Source organism: Neovison vison, chromosome 9 (assembly GCF_020171115.1).
Source record: "Neovison vison isolate M4711 chromosome 9, ASM_NN_V1, whole genome shotgun sequence".
Taxonomy (NCBI): Eukaryota; Metazoa; Chordata; class Mammalia; order Carnivora; family Mustelidae; genus Neogale; species Neogale vison.
Window position 1 is genome coordinate 48,599,606 of NC_058099.1, and position 19,720 is coordinate 48,619,325.

General features: G+C 42.4%; 1 protein-coding gene across 2 annotated transcripts in view; it reads left to right on the forward strand.

Annotated features, from left to right (window-relative positions):
* The window catches only part of MLLT3 (MLLT3 super elongation complex subunit), a 287,105-nt gene extending 271,838 nt beyond the window's left edge, over positions 1 to 15,267 (forward strand). For both annotated transcript variants that reach the window (XM_044265593.1, XM_044265594.1), the window contains 3 exons: positions 2,896 to 2,967; positions 4,328 to 4,399; positions 10,964 to 15,267. In XM_044265593.1, the coding sequence (XP_044121528.1) occupies positions 2,896 to 2,967; positions 4,328 to 4,399; positions 10,964 to 11,095 (276 nt within the window). In that variant the 3' untranslated portion in view covers positions 11,096 to 15,267. The remainder of the gene's footprint in view (positions 1 to 2,895; positions 2,968 to 4,327; positions 4,400 to 10,963) is intronic.
* The last annotated feature ends 4,453 nt before the right edge of the window (positions 15,268 to 19,720 follow it).

The following is a 19,720-nucleotide window of genomic DNA, read 5'->3' on the forward strand; positions in this document are numbered from 1 at the left end:
TATTGAAAAAAAGTGAACAGACAGAGAGGCACATGTCAACAAAGCAAGTAATTAACCTGAGCATTGTTAGGAGCTACTCACGATCATTAACATGAAAGACCTATCAGTAGAGAATCCATCTGCTGAATAATTGACTTGTCAGTCCTCACAAAGGGATACAGAAAAAAATAATAATCTTGGAAGTTTGATTCTCAAGCTATATCCTCAGATTAAGGATTGAAGTGCAGCTAATCTTAGTTCTGTTTTAGGGGACTGTCATGTGTGTAAATGGTGCATCTTAGGCTGGGTGGCTATCTTCTTCAGTAAAGCTTAATAAGGGAATATTAGTGAGTACAGTGCCATTTTAATCAAAGGGTGTGTGTGTGTATATGTGTGTGTATTATTAGACTCCAAATCTCCCGTACACGAGTTTCAAACAAATTAAAATTCCAGATCCTTTCTGGCTGAAAGTATAGAGAAGGGGGTGGGGAGGAAGGGGCCCTTGAGGGAAGGAAGTGATCCACTGGACCCAAGTTAATATTCAGAATATCATAAATTACTTCTCAGCCTGCAAGGCATGTTGGATGAAATTAAAGAGTCTATCCAGTTAAACTGGTTTGAAATAAGCCCAGGGAAGACAAGGTGCTGTACTTTTGTATTCTGGAGTCGTTTCCTTAAAGATAAGAAATGATCATAAATAAAACAATTGTCTTCAGCATGGCTCAGCTCTCTCAGAATGAGGTTTTGACAAAGCTGTTTATTTTGGAGCAGGGAGAGATCAAAGAAGGAAGATTAACTGAGCCCTCTCTGGGCAGCCACTCAGTAACTTGAGGCGGATCACTGACACCCGGAGCTTTTGTTCCTGCCACTGCAGCTTCAGAAGAAAGAAATGAGGATTTCAATGTAGTTTGGCCTTCTGTGCTGTAGCACTTACGGAATGTGTAGGGTGGGACTTAAGTGCCCGAATGTTCTATTTTCTGCTCTGGAGAGAAGGTAGTAGAACTCTCCAAACCTAGTTAGCAGAGTTGCTGTACAAATATAGAGTCCTTAGTGACTTTGACCCCCCCAGAGTCCAGTGAAGGGGGGGAGCAGGCAGAGTGGGCTATGATGGCAACACAATTCAGTTTTCTTCTGCACAAGGCAAGCACGCAGGCGCTGTTTTTCCTCTCTGGTCTGGAATCTTGGCCGGCTGTCCCTGCATTGCCCAGCCGCGTGTCTGAATTGGCGAGGAGTGCCATCTACTGACCTACTTACTCCTAGGTCTCCAAGCTCAGAGTTTCCCCTTGAGGTCTCATTTCCAACAACAATAGAGAAGGAAATTCTGAATGTAGTGGAGTGTTGGGTTTCCTTACAGTGCAGCACGTTAAAAAAGATTGCCTTGCCCCCGCGATTAAGTAATTTCCTTGTGTTGCCCAAAGCATTGTATTTTAAGTGACTGAGCCTGGTCAGGTTGGTCATCTGGTTATCTTGATGTTAAAAATGAAAAAATAGTGGCGATTCTCAGGAAAGACTCTGTTGAAGCTCACTTCTTACCCATGCATTATTCTAAATTCAAAGGAAAATAGACCCTTTTAGAAGTATTTGGTCTTTCCCAGAATGTCACGGTCCTATATCCCCAACAGGTAAATGGTTTGTTGGTAGTATAACATTTACAGCCAAATCTCGTTCATCGTGTTTCTCTTATTTATTTCATCTCACCTTTTTTGATGTCCAAAAATGTTAAGTAATAGGACCAGGACCTGAACTTAGGTTTCTGAGCCTAATCAGGACTCTTTCCACTACTTACTAAAAGTGGGCTCATTTGAAAAGTCCTTTTTGTGTTATGAAATATGGTAGACTTTTGAACAGAACTGTGTGTGTGTGTGTGTGTGAGAGAGAGAGAGAGATACAGCAGCGAATAGATAAAGAAAAACAGTAGGAATATGAGACTTCTTAAATACATCCTTTATTTGGTATTTTCCTCCTTAATATTAGCTTCCGATTATAACTCACTTGCTAATGAGGTTATCATGAAAAAGACAAAGTACTTTGCTTTTTATGTTTATATACATTTGTAAACACTCATCAATAAATTTAGTGGATCTCAGCGGTTTTAAACAAGTCCTGTTTAAAAATATTTCCCTTATAATCCTTAATGTTGAGGACTCTAATAAACTAACTATTTATTAAATAATAATTTGTTTCTCCTTCTAATTCATTAAAACCCTAGCTCCCCATGGAAGCTTCTAAACAGCACGCAGGACTGCCGTTCATACCCTAAACTGTAATCGGGTCAGATGGAAGGGCAGACACTTGGTATTTTATCATGAGTAAACACATCGTTTCTTCAACTGCAGAAAATAGTTCTGCCCCCTCTATTTCTTGTGTGGGAGGATCCCACCTTGGGAGCGACCCGTGTAACCGATGGCCATCTTCATTTCCAAAGCTGCATCCATTTAGTGGATAGGAGTAATTTTAAGAATCTGAAAGTCAGGTACTAAAAAGGGCATTTGAGTGTTTGTTTTATCATCCCCAGCATGCTGAGCACCGGTAGTCATGCTGAAACAGCAGAATGAGTACGAAAAAAATTCTTGCCAGAGGGGACTAGAATCCAGTATAATTCAGCTGCTGTGCATATGTGTGAGAGTGTTGTCACAAAAAAACAGCCTTGGAAGCTTAGATCAATTTCCTTATCGTCAACTTTTTTTCCTTTTTTTAAAGTCTGTTGCCCTGACTCAGCATTTCAGATAGAAGTCCTTTATTTTCCAAGAAAGAGTGAGATTAGAAGAGAAGAAAGAAAATGTAGAGAGGAGAAGTGCTCTTTAGAAAGTGATATTACTGTGTGACATTTCATGCCTCTGTGCCTTTGTTTGGGGGGTGGGGGGCTTGCTACGAAGTGCCTGAATCAAATTTACCTGTGTTCTCTTCGATCCCTAGATTCTTGAAGTGAAGAGTCCAATAAAGCAAAGCAAATCAGATAAGCAAATAAAGAATGGTGAATGTGACAAGGTAGGTTTCCAGGGTGTTCCTGGGTGTGCAGTAGCACTGACCAGCTTCCCTTGGTGTATTCCTCCTTGACTAGTCCTTGCTGGCTCCCCTTCATGTCTTCATTGGAAGTGTCCCACACCCGCAAATGATGGGCACTTCTTCTTGGTGCTTTGGTGTCTGTTTGTTTTCCACATCTCGCTTATATCTTCAGTGTGATACTGGGCCCTCATGCTACTGTTTTCCATGATGCCCTGCATTGCCAAGGGGTTTTGGGCGCATTGAACTGGGAGGTAAGAACACCACGGTAGAGGATTGAGGAATTGCAGCCGTAAGTGAGCGGGACTCCTGATTCTCATTTAGTGTGCTCTCCAAGTGTTCACCGTGCATTAAGATATGACTTCAAGACCTGTCAGGGGTTAGTCTCCTATTGTGGGCAGGGTCATAACATGCTTTGCAGGATCAGGGCAGGCCTGACGAAAGCTTCACAAACCTCTTTCCTTTGCCTTCATGGCCAACAGCGCTAGGAAAACCCATGCAGTTACACTAAAAGATTCTGGAATCTGAGCATATGGAAAGAGAGGTGTGCTTCTGCCCCTTCAGGAGAGCTTTTGACAAACCAGATGCTAATTTGGATAATCATCTTCGTTTTTCATAAGATACTCTCTTCTGCCACTTGGTGTTTACTGGCAATGTTGTTAGGTATGACTGGGAAACCTCCCTTTTTTTTTTTTTTTTTAAGAATTTGTCCTGGGTTACGTGCATTTATACTTCCATGTTCAAATTTAGACTTTTGTTCTCTTAGTTTTAAATCTTCTGAGATGGAAGAATTAAAAAAAAAAAAAGCATGTGCTAATACGTTTAAGCTCAGAATTTACCATTGAGTACCCTCTTTCCCTGGTGTTACTGGGAGAGGGTGGGTCTGCTCCCTTGAATCTTGTTGAGAGTAAATTAAGTGCAAGAATTTGCCCTTCAGGGGCACCTGGGTGGCTCAGTGGGTTAAGCCGCTGCCTTCGGCTCAGGTCATGATCTCAGGGTCCTGGGATCGAGCCCTGCATCGTGCTCTCTGCTCAGCGGGGAGCCTGCTTCCCTCTCACTCTCTCTGTCTGCCTCTCTGCCTACTTGTGATCTCTGTCAAATAAATAAATAAACTCTTTAAAAAAAAAAAGAATTTGCCCTTCATAAAAAAAGCTGGCTTTGTAGGGATAACAGTTGGTCCAGAGAGACTCTGTCTGTGGGAGCCTTGGGTACCGAGTCCACACAGAGTAGGCAAGGGAGGTAGAATGGGGAACCTCCAGAATCTGCTTGTCGTTCCTGTCTCTTTGTTGTGTTATTTTTGGATTGCTTCCTAAAGTGCTTGATCTTTTGGTGACTACCTTTACAGGCCTACCTAGACGAACTGGTCGAGCTTCACAGAAGGTTAATGACGCTGAGGGAGAGACACATTCTGCAGCAGGTGAGAAATGCTTTTTAGCACGGGCCTTTCCAGATGCTGCTGCGAGGCCTGCTGTATCCTGGGGTGGCATCCTAGCCCCTGGAGGTCACACCAGCCCTGTGCTATAGCACTGGGCTGGTGCCACCTGCAGAAGTATTTCAGGGAGCAGGGAATGTTCCTTGCTGAGGCTACCCGGAAGTCAGCTCTGGAGCTTGGCACAGAGGATCTCCCTGCTGCTGTTGCAGGTGTGGGGGAACCGGGCACTTGTGGAGGTGATGGGGCCAGAATGCAGGGGTTTCTCCTCTGGCCCACCCTGGCCTGTGGGCTGAGTGAGAGGCAGAGTGGGAACACAAAGCCTCAGGGGCCAGGCTTCTAGTTTCATGAGAAAACAGTGATAAGAATTTCAGTCAAGTGTTGTAAACATTCGTGATTCAATGGAGTAACCTTTTGCCAGTGCTCTTTTAAGGGAAAGAAATATTTTCCTCATTTCTCTTATCTTGTACAACATACATCTATTATTATGAACTCAACTGTGAAATGCTTGTGGAGTGGGGAAACTTCTATTAGTACAATTCGATGTTTTGCAAAGATAAGGGTGCTTTTTAATTTTACTCTAGTTATAGTACACGTGTCTGCTGCATTAACAGTGGCTACTGATAAATACCTTTTCTTTAACACCCGAAGAGGAGGTTGCATTCTAAATTCCAGGGTGGGTTTGTAGATTAGTTCACTGTTGGAATTTAGTTTTATTACTACTTTCAAATGACTTGAAGTAGTACTTAATCTACCCCAGCTGTGTGTGGGTTATTTTTTTTAATGTTTAATGGCTGATGGTCACATTTATATTCTGTGTACATTTTTTGCTGAAATCTATAAATATGCACTCTCAAACCTGCCAAGTTCCCTGATTTTTCTGATAAGTTATGTGGTTTTTTTTTTTTTTAACCCTTCTAGAGTTTCAGATTTGAATGAAACTATTACAGACCTATGATTCTTAAGTGGGAGGAGTTGCATTTCTTGCATTTCCGTTTATAAGGGAGTATGGGCAGAGGAGCAGGGTTGGAGTGGTTTACCTCAGCATTATTCTAGTCCTCTGCTGGTATCTTTCCTCAATGTTCTTTTGTAGAACTGAAAATTGTTCAGGCTGCCATTTACCAATTACGCGGGGTTAATTGACTGAACGGTGATGGTAAATCTATTAGCTGATATTCCCATCCCTTTCTATCCCTTTTTAAGCACCAGCTCTGAACCACTGTGGAGTAATTGTCCAATAAAGCTATTAATGCACAAGCCGGGCCCAAACAGTGAGTCTCGCAGGAGAGTGAGACAGATGTCTGGGCAGGGCTGGGACACCTTCACAAAGCAAGCCCAGCGCATGCGTGGAGGAAGCAGGCCTTCAGTGGGGCCTTGCCTTGGGGTGCCATTGGCATTCCTGATTTCCCATTGTCCTTTAATTTGACCTTTGAAAGAATGGTGAGGGAAGGTGGCTTACTCGAGAATACTAGCCAAGTGGATTACTTTAGTGTCCTAGAGGGAGAGAGTGATGGCTCTGAATTTTTAGCCTGGCATCAAGGCACTCCAGGACACACAGCGTTTCGGCCTAATTGCATTCCCAGGCCGGTTGAAAGCTCTCAGTCTTTGGCCTTTTGCCTTGTAATGCAGCTGAGGCTTGTGATTATGATACCATGATGCATGCCCTGTCACGGTTTACTGCTTAATTAATTCCTATTGTAAAACATAGCACTGTTGAGGACTAATGTTATTCTCCACCTCGAGAGCTGCCCATCTCGTGGAATGCATCCCGCAGAGTCCACGTATTCTCCGCCACGTGGACCTGAGCACCTGCGACGAGGTTTCTGGGGAGGCCAGGATCACATCTGAGATCTTATAGTCTTAAACACATCCCATCAAAAACTCGGGTCTGACAGTTTTATTTGGCTCACAAAAAGTGCTGAATGCCTTTGTTTTACTCTGGGGATGAGTCGTGTTGGCACCCAGCATCTAGCTTAATGAGCAGAAAGTCCTGGATCAGGAGAGCCTGTGTTCTTAAGCCACCTTCCCTTAAGGTAAAAATAGAGTATGGGGGATACAGTCAAATCCCGAGATCGGAGTACCTAGGATGACTAATAATTTGATTTTTCGTCAAACCATGCATTCCACATTTGTTTGGAAAGGAAGATGGAGTCCTTCTAAACCCCACCCCCCCACCCCCCCAGCGATTGAGCTCTGAGTCTGAGTTTGGCCTCTTAGGGTGCAGCAAAAACCCTGAGGAGAACCAGGGCTTCCTTAGAAGACATGCTAACAACTTAGATAACAGCTTCTCTACTTTTTTTTTTTTTTAATTTTTTAATTAACATATACTGTATTATTAGTCCCAGGGGTACAGGTCTGTGAATCGCCAGGTTTACACACTTCACAGCACTCATCATATCACATACCCTCCCCATTGTCCATAACCCAACCACCCTCTCCCTACCACCCCCTGCCCCAGCAACCCTCGGTTTGTTTCGTGAGATTAAGAGTCTCTTACGGTTTTTCTCCCTCCCAATCCCATCTTGTTTCATTTATTCCTTTCCTACCCCCCATGTTGCCTCTCAAATTCCACATATCAGGAAGATCATATGATAATTGTCTTTCTCTGATTGACTTACTTCTCTAAGCATAATATTCTCTAGTTCCATCCATGTCATCGCAAATGGCAAGATTCATTTCTTTTGATGGCTGCATAGTATTCCATTGTGTATATATACCACATCTTCTTTATCCATTCATCTGTTGATGGACATCTAGGTTCTTTCCATAGTTTGGCTGCTTCTCTACTTTTAAAATCGTCTTCAGGGAGATGGAAAATGCCGGGGCGGGGGTGGTGTTAGAGTAGTCCTTCTCACATCATGGAGGGTGACGTGGGCTGACCACGGCAAGGTGGAGCCAAGCCCCACCCCATCAGCAGCGCAAGGCCATTCCTGTGGCCAGGCAGAGAGGCATCCTTAGGGGACCTGTGAGGTGTTTCTAGGCTTTAGGGCTTGTGTCATTGGAATAAGGCATATGAATGCTGTTTCTGATGTTCTCTCAGGATGCCCATTTATTTTTTTTATGAAGTCTCTACTTAATTGGGGACATGGAGACATGCTCTAGTAATTTGAGTCGTTAATGTCATTCCCTTTGGCGAACCATCCCGAATGCCCCGACTGCTGCCACTACTGTTAACTGCTACTTTAAGGCTGTCTCTGCATCTACCTTGATGTATTCTTATAAGCTCCCCAAAAATGTGGGGTTCGTTTAGTGAGTTTGATCGGATCCCCTTCATTTCTTTGTTTGTTTGTGGCTGGGGGTGGGTGCCACCTGTGGAGGAGGGAGGAGGCCTGTCATCAGAGCACTGGAAACCTACTGGGCAGTCCCATGCACTTGAGACACCCTGTTTCCTAGAGGGCAGGTGGGTTTATTTGCTTTAAAATCAAGTGGCTTTCTCTACAAGGTATTTTTATTGCTCTGCTTTCTCCATATTAAGTAATTAGTAACTTGAGTAAGTCACAGAAAACTATCTTCTTAAAGGACTGAGTTACCATTTCGAGGGGAGATCCTGGGACTATCCTTTACCCACCCCCATGCATTGTGATACTGCTCTTCTCCTTCCTCTCCTGCCCTTCCTGCTCTCTTCCTTACCCCTGCAACTTTTATGATAACTATTATTTTTTTTTAAATTCAAGTAGGCCTTTTCTGAGTTTTAGCTCCTGGCATTTTCCCTGCTTCATTTGTTTTAGTGCTAATGGAATGGCTAACAGTCAATGAGGGGAGGCGGAGGACGCGCTGGGTCTGGTAGTCTTGTGCTGTACATTTACCTCCCAGATCATTAAGGATACGTTTATATTTATATGGTAATCATAATCATGTTGCCCTGATCTGTGTAGCAATTCACTTTATAAAGAAGCTTTATTTATCCTATTACCTTATTTGATCCTCTGTACAACCCCGTGTAATAGAACAGGAGTTGTCCCTATTTGGTAGGCCAAGAAGAAATGGTTCAGGTTATTGTGTTCCATGTGGTGCCCTTCAGATAGTGAGCCGAGTCAGAACTGATACACGAAATTTGGGACTTGGTTCTGGACATCTGGGCACTTCCCTCCCGGCCAGCTCATTGGGGAGAGAGGTCACACTCTGGGATCATTGTTATTTGCCTTCACTGGGTACACTGAAAGCCTAGCTCTTTTTGTCCTGAAAATGATACATTTTCACTCACCATATAGTATTTCTTTACGGTATCCCAGAAAAACATAATTTACTCTGGAAACTGCTGTTAGTATGTCTTTAGCATCTCTTTTTGTCCTGAAAATGATACATTTTCACTCACCATATAGTATTTCTTTACAGTATCCCAGAAAAACATAATTTACTCTGGAAACTGCTGTTAGTATGTCTTTAGCATCAGTTGAATTATTTGATAGCCTTGGGAAAAGTTTGCATGTGGGGGTTACTTATCCAGAGCTCGGTAACTGGTAACTAATAAAACAAACGAGTGTCCATTTTAGATCTCTTAGTGTTAATGAGCTGTTGCTTGATAAGTTCTTATGTGAATGTACTACTTTAACCATAATGCAGCACACGCATTCTGGTCATCTCTTGACTCATGAGCTAGAGTTAGAAGCCTGGGTGCAGTGGTTTAAAGTAAGAGGTCACGAGGGTGTAGGCTCCTGATCTGCCATCTCTCCCATCTTGCATTCATCCTCTTGAGGGGGAAGATAGGCTTCCATCTTTATTCCAGACAGGAAGGGGGGACAGAGGCCAGAAGACACATACTCAGGGTTTATAACCTTTTCAAAAACAGTCCTGAAATCCCAGTGACTTCTGACAAATAGATTGTAGGTAGCAGTATCTGCCAAATGCTGCGACTGGGTCTGGGGAGGCAGGCATTTCAGTTGGGCTTATGGCTACTTCCTGAAAAAATCAAGCTTCTATTAGTAAAAAGAAAACAAACAAACCAAAAAAAGGTGAGGGAGGAAGGATAAAAGGATAGTAGGTAGGCAGTTTGCTATATCGGTCAGGATTTCACAGTGAGAGTAACTTGTTTTATTATGAACCCATAGTTAATCTGTTTGAATAAGGTAATAATACCTTATTATTGAATGTTGAATAAGGTAATAATAGCTCAGTCTGGAGCTGGACGATTACTTGGGTTGGGGTTCAATATGTCTTTTATTCTTCTGAGGAAGTCAGGTATGTCAGGAATGGGGAGCACAGTTGCTGTTGAGAGCCATTGACCCATAGGGAATAGTTCACAAATTTACCATTTTTTAAAGAAAACTAATAGAGGTTCAAAGGTTTCTTTTTTGCTGTTTTCCATCTGAAATTGGGTAATCTGAAACTCCACTGAATAAATAATAGGCCAAATAATTAAAATTGTTCTTTTTTAAGGTGGACTAAAGAGAATGAGAAGTGATAAGAGGGGCATAACAGACAACTAAAAAATGAATGGAGTTGGCCCATTTTCTCTCTGCAAATTTTTTTTCTTTCATCCTGATGCTTTTTTTTTTTCTCTCCCCCACAAAGCTTGGTAAAATTACCCCCTCCATCCCAATTTACCCACAACATACATACCTCGAGTCCATGCTACCTCAGCATAGCGTCCATTTTTGATAAAATTATGAGTAAAATTAGAATAGAAACAACACATGACATGATGGAGGATTCAGACCAGTGACCGACATCGTTCTTAACATTGGAACCTTAAGAAATACCCTCTCAAAAGGCAAGACCACAGCCGTACCTCTGCCACCACTTTTATGTCTGAAAGTTGGAGCCCATACAGTAAGAAATGGGGCAGGACTATGCCACACGAGGAGAGAAAGGGTTTTTCTTTTTATAGATAGTACTTGTTACCCCCAAATATCCAAGGGAATAAACGGAACATGACTGTAAGTAATAAATAGAGGTTTTTATTCATTTTATTGAGGTAAAATAAAGGTACGGCAAGCTGAGTTTTAACAGTGAACACATCTTTTGTAACCAGCACCCAAATCAAGCAATGAAACAGTTCCGGCCCCCTTCCAGTTACTACCCATGGTCTTCAGGGGGTGGGATTAGAGATGGTTTCTCTTTTTCCCTTTGTGGGTTTTATGCTTTCTGAGTTTTCAGTAACATAGTCAGAAAGAAAAAAGGATCATTATTACATGTGTGTGTGTACTTCATTTTATAAGGAATGCTGCTATCTCTAGGATGGAATTTCCTTATGTTTAATAAGGAAAGTCGCTACCCGTTGAGTATTTTTTAAAGGGGTTTTGAAATTGTATCTCCCCCTAACCACCCTGACAGTAAAATAATCTATTGATGGCTTGAAAGGAGGAATCAGTTTAAAGGCTATGAATGAGGAGAACAGGAAATCTGCTTTGATTAAGAATTTCAAAGGGTTAATAGTCCTTTGGCTTACCAGATTGGCTAAAGGATGGTTCCATGCCATCCATAGCTTAGGATCCTCTTACTAGAAAGGAGAATATTAGTCTCTTGGTTCCATATCTGATCCCATCCACCTCTCTCTCTGCCTTGTGATGTCCATTGCTCATTGCCCAATCTTTCTCTTCTCTACTCCCTTAGATCGTGAACCTTATAGAAGAAACTGGACACTTTCATATCACAAACACGACATTTGATTTTGACCTTTGCTCGTTGGACAAAACCACAGTCCGTAAACTACAGAGTTACCTGGAAACATCTGGAACTTCCTGAGGATACAACAACTGGATGCATCAAAAACTATTGTTGGTTTTTTTTTTTTTTGGTTGTGATTTTTTTTTTTTGTTTGTTTATATGAAAACACTCAGAATGATGCAACCAAAAGGGAAAAAAATAAAAATCAAACAACCTTCAGCTTTATTTTTCTTTAAAGCCAGTCATCATCTCTTGATAAAGGAGAGGTTAAGCAAACCAGCCTCAGCGGACCACTCTTCTCTCCAAGGAAATCCCCGGGAAGAGTTAGCCTGGATAGCCTTGAAAACAAACAAATCAAACACAACACAAGAAAACTTTCAAGAATGTGTATGGTATCCTTGTCTCTCTCTCTCTGTGGTGGTTCATTCCACAGGACGAATGCATATTCAACACACTGCCTTATTACATAACTGATCTATTTATTATCGCATACAGATATTCTAAAGTCGTTGAGGGAATGACACCACAAGACATTATAAGTACTTGGTCCCACGGATGCTCTTTCAGTGCAGCGCCCTTGCCATCCCAAGCCCAGTGACCTTACTCGTATACCGTGCCACGCTCCGCCAACTTTTCCAAGTCCTTTTACTCGTTGCAGTCTGTATTTGCCACCTTTTGTTTTTCCAGTTCCAGGACACAAATAATCAACTGGGGGGACCAAATTGCCACCCTGATTTTCTTCTTTGTGGTCTTTCTCCTGAAAGTTGGGGCCCAGCTCTTGGCTGTATCCATATAATGATCTTGGACCACGGTAGGAAATGCACCAAATAGGATCATATGAGTTGTTGTCTAGCCTTAGTCAATAAACCTGTAGGACTTTTAAACAAGTGTACCTGTAAACGTCCTGCATCCAGCATTGTTGAGCTGTCAATCAACATCCTTGTGTCTGTTTTACTGTTTCTAATACTAGAGAAAGACGGAAGTAAAGGCATTCCACAGGATCATCGTTTTAAAAAAAAAAAAAGAATTCTGGTTCTGTTTTCTAAAGAAATGTTGTAGAAATTCTTAATTTGGATCTATTTATTAGTAAGAGTTTCAGCTTTCTTCAGCTGCCAGTGTGTTATCCATCTTTACCATAAAACCTGGAATAAGAGATTTTTGTTCACGTATGATCCTCGTAGACTCTTTTATATTTGGAAAATTAAAATCTTTCTTTGGGGGAAAATCCTTGGTTATTCTGCCATAACAGATCATGTATTAACTTGTAGATTCAGTGGTTCGAGCCTGTTTAGTCACTTGCTTATGTTTCCAGAAGGATTTCTTATATTGGTGAAAATAAAGATGGTTGGGGAGGGGGGGGTTATTTTTGTTCTTGATGTACCCTGTTTTAAAACTAGAAATCTGTCCTGTGGCATGCAAAAGAAAGCGAATTATTTTTAAAAGAAAAAAAAAAAAACCAAAGTTCTTTTGGTGTCTTTATTCCATCCTCTCCGTAAGTGGAGATATGCCAAGTGAGAACAGCTCATCTTCCAAGTTTTTGCTAGGAACTCAACCGAAAAGAAGGAAAATGAAGAAATACTTCTGGATCCAAAGGTTCATTCACTGGATCAGCCTTAAGAAAGCTTCTATGTGTGCGAATAGACCAGTCTCTAGGCTCTCCCTTGTTTATTCCTGTGCCAGATGCTGTCTTTTCATACAGAGATTAACTAGTGTCTGTACAGAAAATGGTCTTTCCAGACCCATTCTTTTGGGCAGTAATGTAAATGCAGATTGATAATGAAGTTATTTTCTGCATTTTAAAAAGGGGATTTTTTTTTTACATTGTTTCTTTCTATCCAAAGACACTATTTTTTTCCTTTTAAAAAAAAAATTATAATACAGCCATGCTCCTTGTAAATTACTTGTGAAGCGTCCTCCCCAAGGACAAGTGTACTTTTTCGGTAATGTTACGATTCTTGATGGCTGGCATGAACAGTCCTTGAAGCATTTGTTGTGTGTCCCCTGCTCAATGTTTAACTCCAGAGAAACTTTTGGAGTCATTTTGGACATTAGGTGACTGAAGTGTGTGGTTTTAGGCGTGGTTTTAGTTGTGTTTGGTTTCATTTTTAACTTGGGGATGAACGGGGAGGGCGATGCTTACATGAATTGTTTGCAAAATTTAATAATCTTTAAACATTTCTAACTGCTAATCCACATATGCTCATTAAGCCAGACATGGATGTGGTTTAACTAAAATATCTGTGTGGTGTATCTAGAAATGTATATATGTAGTTTGGGCCATTTTTATTTTTGTAACTAAGTTGTGTGGTAAAATGATCTGACAGTGTGAAGATTTTTCTCCTTCCTCTGACCACTTACCAGGCAACTAGGTAACATAAGTAACCAAACAAAAATGGACAACGAGAAGGGAAGCTATTGCAGTGGTAAACTCTAGACCTAAAATTTAGGCAATAAAGCAGATATCTTCAGAATATCGTCAGAATGGAAGTTTGTAAATCAGTAACAAAATTCAAGAAAACCTCCCCATCCTCTAATTCTCATGGAGAGAGCGGAATGAGTTTTCCACAAAATTTCAATAGAGTGAGGGTCACATTGTTGATTTTTTGCAAGTTGTATTCTTATTCTTATCGAATCTTTAAACGTGGAAATAATAAATCCCCTTTCAATTGATTTCAAATAGTTACACTTCTCTTCCAGTAACCCTCTCGGTTCTGCCACGTTTATAAACACCATTGAAATCTGTTAAAAATTATATTTGGCACATGTGTATCCTGATGGTGGCTTTGGCTTTTTAAGCACAAAGGGAGAATGGCAGGGTTTAATTTCTTAGATAGGTTTCAAGTAAAATCGATTGGGTGAGTGTGAATATGGTTTGAGCCAGCCAAATATGAGAAATTTTCTTTGCATTTTCCTCCTGTACTTTGAGGGGGTAAAGACCTATGTACAGAGAATTTTCCCCCCTTATAAATTGGCTGGCTTCTGGTTTGGTTCTGTATGAGGAGATGCTTTCGTGTTAGTTAACATAGAGCAATTATGTCAGGAACAAAAATGTCCGCTTCTCCCTCTCCCTTTATGCAGACAAAAGGGTGTGTCTCTATGTGCTTGCATATTATGTCAGAAAGTCGGGAGAAGTGTAAAAACTACAGATCAGGGGACCAAAACTCTAAAAGAAATAAGTCCTAAGAGAGTGTTCTAAACATTTTTAAATTGATTAGCCAGTCTCTCTTTGATCTGAATAATCACTCACCTTGTTGTGGAAAAAGCCAAAGAAGTTGGTTTTCTTCCACCAAAAAATGTTTATGCCGATAATCTTTTACAAACCCAGCCCACCTTTTAGACCACTTAACAGTTCGGGCCTGCGTGACGTCACACACTGTGCATTTCAAACCCCACACGTTAACGTTAGTTACCATTGATTTTACGAGAGACCTTGCTCTTAAATGTTTTAACTCTGCCTAGGTAACAGAATTGGATGGCCGGTGTTTTGGAAATGGTCAGCATTCGGGTTTGGTGGCTTGTGTTCACTTTGAAAGTGATCGGCTCTGGAATAGTTTGCTGTATGTGCATGGCGTCCTGCCTTTCGCGTTCTGTGTTCTCACACTGTGTACAGCACACACACGCACATGCTCCTGTTCTAAGGTTGCTTCAGACTGTGGCAGGGGAGCCTGCAACTGGGGACTCTGCTGTAAAGACAACTCCAGCTGCAGAGAACACGGAGTCCCTTACCCATGGTTTAGTTTACCCTTGGGCTGGAAGTCTACATCTTTGACCCCTTTTGTTTCATATGATGCTTTTGATCGTGTAGGCACTGCCATCCCTGGATATTCTTTGGAAAGATGCATTGAAGAAGTCAATTTCAAAGGAAGACAAAACCACCGTGGTCTGTAAACTGTAAATATGTATTTTGGCACTTGTACTCCAGTATCTGCAAATAGAGTTATGATGGAAATACTGACAGATCCGTCACGGTGGCCAGAGCTACAGGGCGGTGCAAAACTAAATTAAGCAAAAACGTATTCTTGAGATGAACAGTGCAAGGCCAATACGTTTTCTAAATCTGTCAGTATCTTTTTTAATGGAGTGTGTATGTGTAGTTATGTTGAAAGATACACTGTGTATGTGTGTGTAGATGCTATTATGTGAACTACAAGGCATTCGTAAGATGTATTTCCCATCTCTAAAACCCATGTTGAAATATAAGTACAGATTGACAGAAATAGGTGTTTTACTTAAATTCATATTTAATCTACTGTGGCTCCATGTTCTTTACAATGTATAGTCTTACTAATTGTCGAAGAGTCATCTGACCAGATTTTGGTTTCCACTTTGCATACGGGGGAAAACAAGCCCTTGGCCTTTTTCAAGAAGTGACACTGGTCCCGAGGAAGACTGAATGGAGAGATCAGAACCAGCTGAGGGCACAGCCCTGCCGCCCCCCGCCCCATTCATCTTTGAGTCCCATGGGCCTAACAGCATTTTCTGTGTCCTCAAACCAGCCCGTTCTTAAGCTCTGCAGAGACCGGGCAAGAAACAGTGGGGCCCATTCTTAGAATAAACCAGGTTCCTTATACGCGGCATTTTTTCTCTTTCCCCCTGTTTCTCTTGAAGGGTTGGTGCATAAATTAAACAATGCACTATCACTGGACAAAGTCCGACCGTGAAAGGCTCTGCGTTTACTTTAGCAGCAAGAAATGCTACCTTGATTAGACAGGAAGGAGAAACTGCACTTCAAAGAGAATAGAATACTTTGAGTTTGGCAAATACCCCAGCAGTTGGATATAATGCTCTAGTTAATAGTAAAGAGACTTAATAGCAAGTTTGACAAGGTCACCTTATCTTCAGGCTGAGAAGCCACGGAGGAGAGCATAGCGGACTGCCTTGTGCAGTATCAACTAGAAGCTGGTTTTAGGTGTGGAAGAATCAGTCCCAGATGGGCTGGGCTGGCAGCGGAGCTTTCTAAGGACAGTGCTCGAACTGGACTCATCTCTTCCCTTGTTTCAGCCTAGATGCTCATTTTGTTACTTGAAAATAATGGCCTTGCATTTCTCCCAGTGCAGAGAAAGTCAAGACAGGCAGCTTGGGTGTGCTGAAGACAACTCAGGATGCCGTCCCCGAGCGCGCTGTCACTCACGAGGTGTGCTGAGCCACCGTTTACCCCAGTCCATTTGTTCCACCAGCTCTCTCTGAATTGTGTTCCCGTTTGGATAGGCTAGGGGTCCTGGAAAAGGTTGGCAGTTGAACCGAGGCCTGATGCCCAGACCTGTCTGCTTGGTAATCCGGGGACAAAGTGTGCCAAACTAATGGACTTGTTTGTTCTGATTAGTGGAGCAACGAGAGGGTATTTATAGGTGTCCTTGCCCGGATGCCACCCAAATAGAAAATCCTGAGCACATTCCAGGGCTTCTGTGCTCTCTGCCAGGTAATAGTATCCACACCTTCCTGTTTACGTGGTCCCCTTTTGTAGCGGCATTTCCAGGCTCTTCCAGAAGTTGTTAACTTGCCCTGGGCAGTCCGCTCAGCCCTTTGGTCTTCATTTCCCCCTTAATTAAAGGAGGGTAACCAATATGGTTCCCAAGGGCAAGGGAGAGAAGTACATGGCACAGATGACAAGACGTTGCAGTAATGATAACTGAGCCCTGTAACTGTTAAGTAACAACAGAAATAGTCTGCCACCTGAGTGGGAAGGCTGCTGGGTCCCGTTTTATGATCACTTAGGGCACTGGGCAGTCTGCACGGAAGAGATGGCCCCAAGGAGCGGGGAGGGGTGGCGGGGGGGTGGGGAGTCAAGGCAAAGCTGTTTGCTCATTTTCCCCTCGTAATCATGTCTTCCACCCCATGCAGCCCCCGCCCAAGAGTTCTGAAGTTTCAAAAGGGTAGAAAAGGATAAATCCAGGCCATTAAAAGAAAATAATCAAAGCTATTGAAAAGATAAAACAAATGAGTTGCACTAAAAGGGCTGTCTGTGCAAGTAATAAGGTTGAAATAGTGATACTGATTTCCTAGCCGAACAGCATTCCTCACACATGTGGTTTGTGTATCCGCGTCTGGGTGGGTGGTCTGGTGAGAAGTGCTAAATGCAGCAAGATGGCTTAGTTTTTGAGCAGTGGAGGGAAGCTTTGGGACAGGCTCAGCCCGTGGCAGCTATAGCTGCTGCAACATAAAGAGGCTTTCCTTTTGCTTTGTTCTAGGAGGGAAAGTTTTAACTTGGCTTATTCATTTAAATATGAGTCTCTATTCTGCACAGAATCAATCAAAGGGTAGGAGTTTTTTGTGTGTGCATGGTCTTTCTTTCTTTCTTTCTTTTTCTTTTTCTTTTTTTTAAAGCACCTCCTTGTCCCTCGTCCCAGCCCTAGGGGGTGGGATGTGTGGGATAGAATGGAGTAACTCTCCATTTGTTCTGACTTCTTCCCTGGGTCCTGGCAGTTATAAACACCTCCTTTGAAAGTGATGCTATTTTCAATAACACCTCAGTTCTAGATAGAACAGAAAGGAGTATTCACTTAAAGGTACCTATTACGAAAACAGTTCCCAAACAGTAGCTGATGGAAGACGGACTCCCCCACAGGCACATTAATGTTAAGGAGAATGATACAAGGAGTCCACTCAGTTCCAGGGTAGGGGGAGACTTGTTGAAAGAGACTTGTTTCTACTAAGAAAACATGGTCCCTATGCCTGGCTTTTGACAGACATGAATCATTGCTAACTCATGTCTGAAGACAGGTTGCTTCATGAATACTCAGAATTGGCAGATGGTGTGGTTTTTATTTTGACTTTCGGTCACTTGGGTGGTAGATCATTAGTTTTCACATAACAATATTTTACAGATTTATTACCTGTCTCCCCCAGTAGCATGTAAGCCCCATAAGGACAAGGACTTTTTCTAGTTCACTGGTGGCTCTCTCTAGGACCTAGAACAATTCCTAGACATACTAAACATACTAGACATACTAAGCGCTCCTATTTGATGAGCAAAAATGTGGGTGCATTTTGTAAATATCGATCTCTTAAGATAGGTTATGAAAAGAAGGTGTTAAGTTTGGCAAAGCTGCCCATCAAATGACCCTCCGTTGTATGTTCATGACAGGCTGCTGTATTCAGTCTCTGGGGAAGCCCTATGTTCTGACAACAAAGAAACTTGTTTAACTTTATTTAATGCACTATTGCCCAAATTGTATATCACTCAACAGGTGTTGCACAAGATAACAGAGGTTTTCTTTTTAAGTTCCTTGATAAAATATTTTTTATACTATATTTCATTCTTTGGGGTTTGTAATACGACTTGGGAGCTTACAGGTCCAGAGAAGGACAACACAACTATTAATATCCCCAGAAGTGGTTTTCTGGGTTAGGTGTCCATTTAGCTTATTGTCGAAACTGGACCATTTTTGAGAATGAAATGGGACACTTAATAATTACCCCAGGACAACGTGAGCAAACCAAGACTGTCTTTGGCAAGCCAGGACATGTGGTCACCCTATTTTTTTTTTTTTTTTATTTGAGAGAGAGAGACAGTGAGAGAGAGCACGAGTGACGAGAAGGTCAGAGGGAGAAGCAGACTCCCCATGGAGCTGGGAGCCTGATGTGGGACTCGATCCCGGGACTCCAGGATCACGCCCTGAGCCGGAGGCAGTCGTTTAACCAACTGCGCCACCCAGGCATCCCTGGTCACCCTATTTTTAAAGAACATACTTTGGAACCTGCTGAACTGAAAATCCATCCTTCCATTTCTTTGTTACTTAGGTACGTGCCCAATAATGATAGAAGTGTTGGGTTGGGCTTTTTATGGCAATAGGAGTGTATCTCTTTCAAGGTAGAGGCAGGACCTGAGGATCCAGACTGTAAAGGATGCTTTTAGTGTTGCTCAGGAGCCTTGGTACTTGCAGGGGTCCCTGGGCCATACTTCAGTTCCCCAACACTGTCCCGGCATAAGCCATGGGTTCTTCCTATGCCATGTGCAGGGAAGACCCATTCTTTGTATTGGGTCCCACGTCCCCTTCCCAGAGCCTACTGCCCGTTGAGGTTGTGTTTCTCTGCACAGGATAACAGATCCCCCTGCCGGAGCTGCTCCCGCTTCATGGTCACCTGCTGAGTCACTCTGCCTGCTGCTGTTCCCTGGGTTAGGTTCTCTCACTGGTGGAACATGTTCTGAAATTCTGCTGCTCTTCACTCTGTCTCCAGGTCCTGCTGCCTAATATCCTTTGCTATTTAGTGGTTGCAGTCTGGGTGGGCACAATTTCTCAAATAGGACACACACTCAAAAGAAGTTGAATAAATGAGTGAATCTCTTGCCTTACATTGATGTCATTCTCTACTGCCTCTTTCCCCCAAAGTATGTCTTTGTCTGCTACTCAAGGTCATGCATAGTATGGTGACAAAAATCAGACAGAAATGCTTGACTTTGAATCCCAGATCTGCCACTCCTAGCTCTGTAAATTGACCTTTCCCGAACCTCAATTTTCTCATCTGGGAAATGGACTGAACAGTGTACCTCTGTTTGAAGGCTATTATGAAAATTGGAGGTTCATAGAGCACCCAGCACTCTGAGCCAGCCCTCTAGTAATGTGCTCAATACACGGCAGTGACTTTGACTTTTATTGTTGAAGTCTGATGAGAACCTTCTATTCTCTTGGTGGAGAATTTGGTCAGCCCATGAGATTGTCCTGGTGCTGTTTGCCATTCAGCCTCAAGTGTCTTTATCCTAAT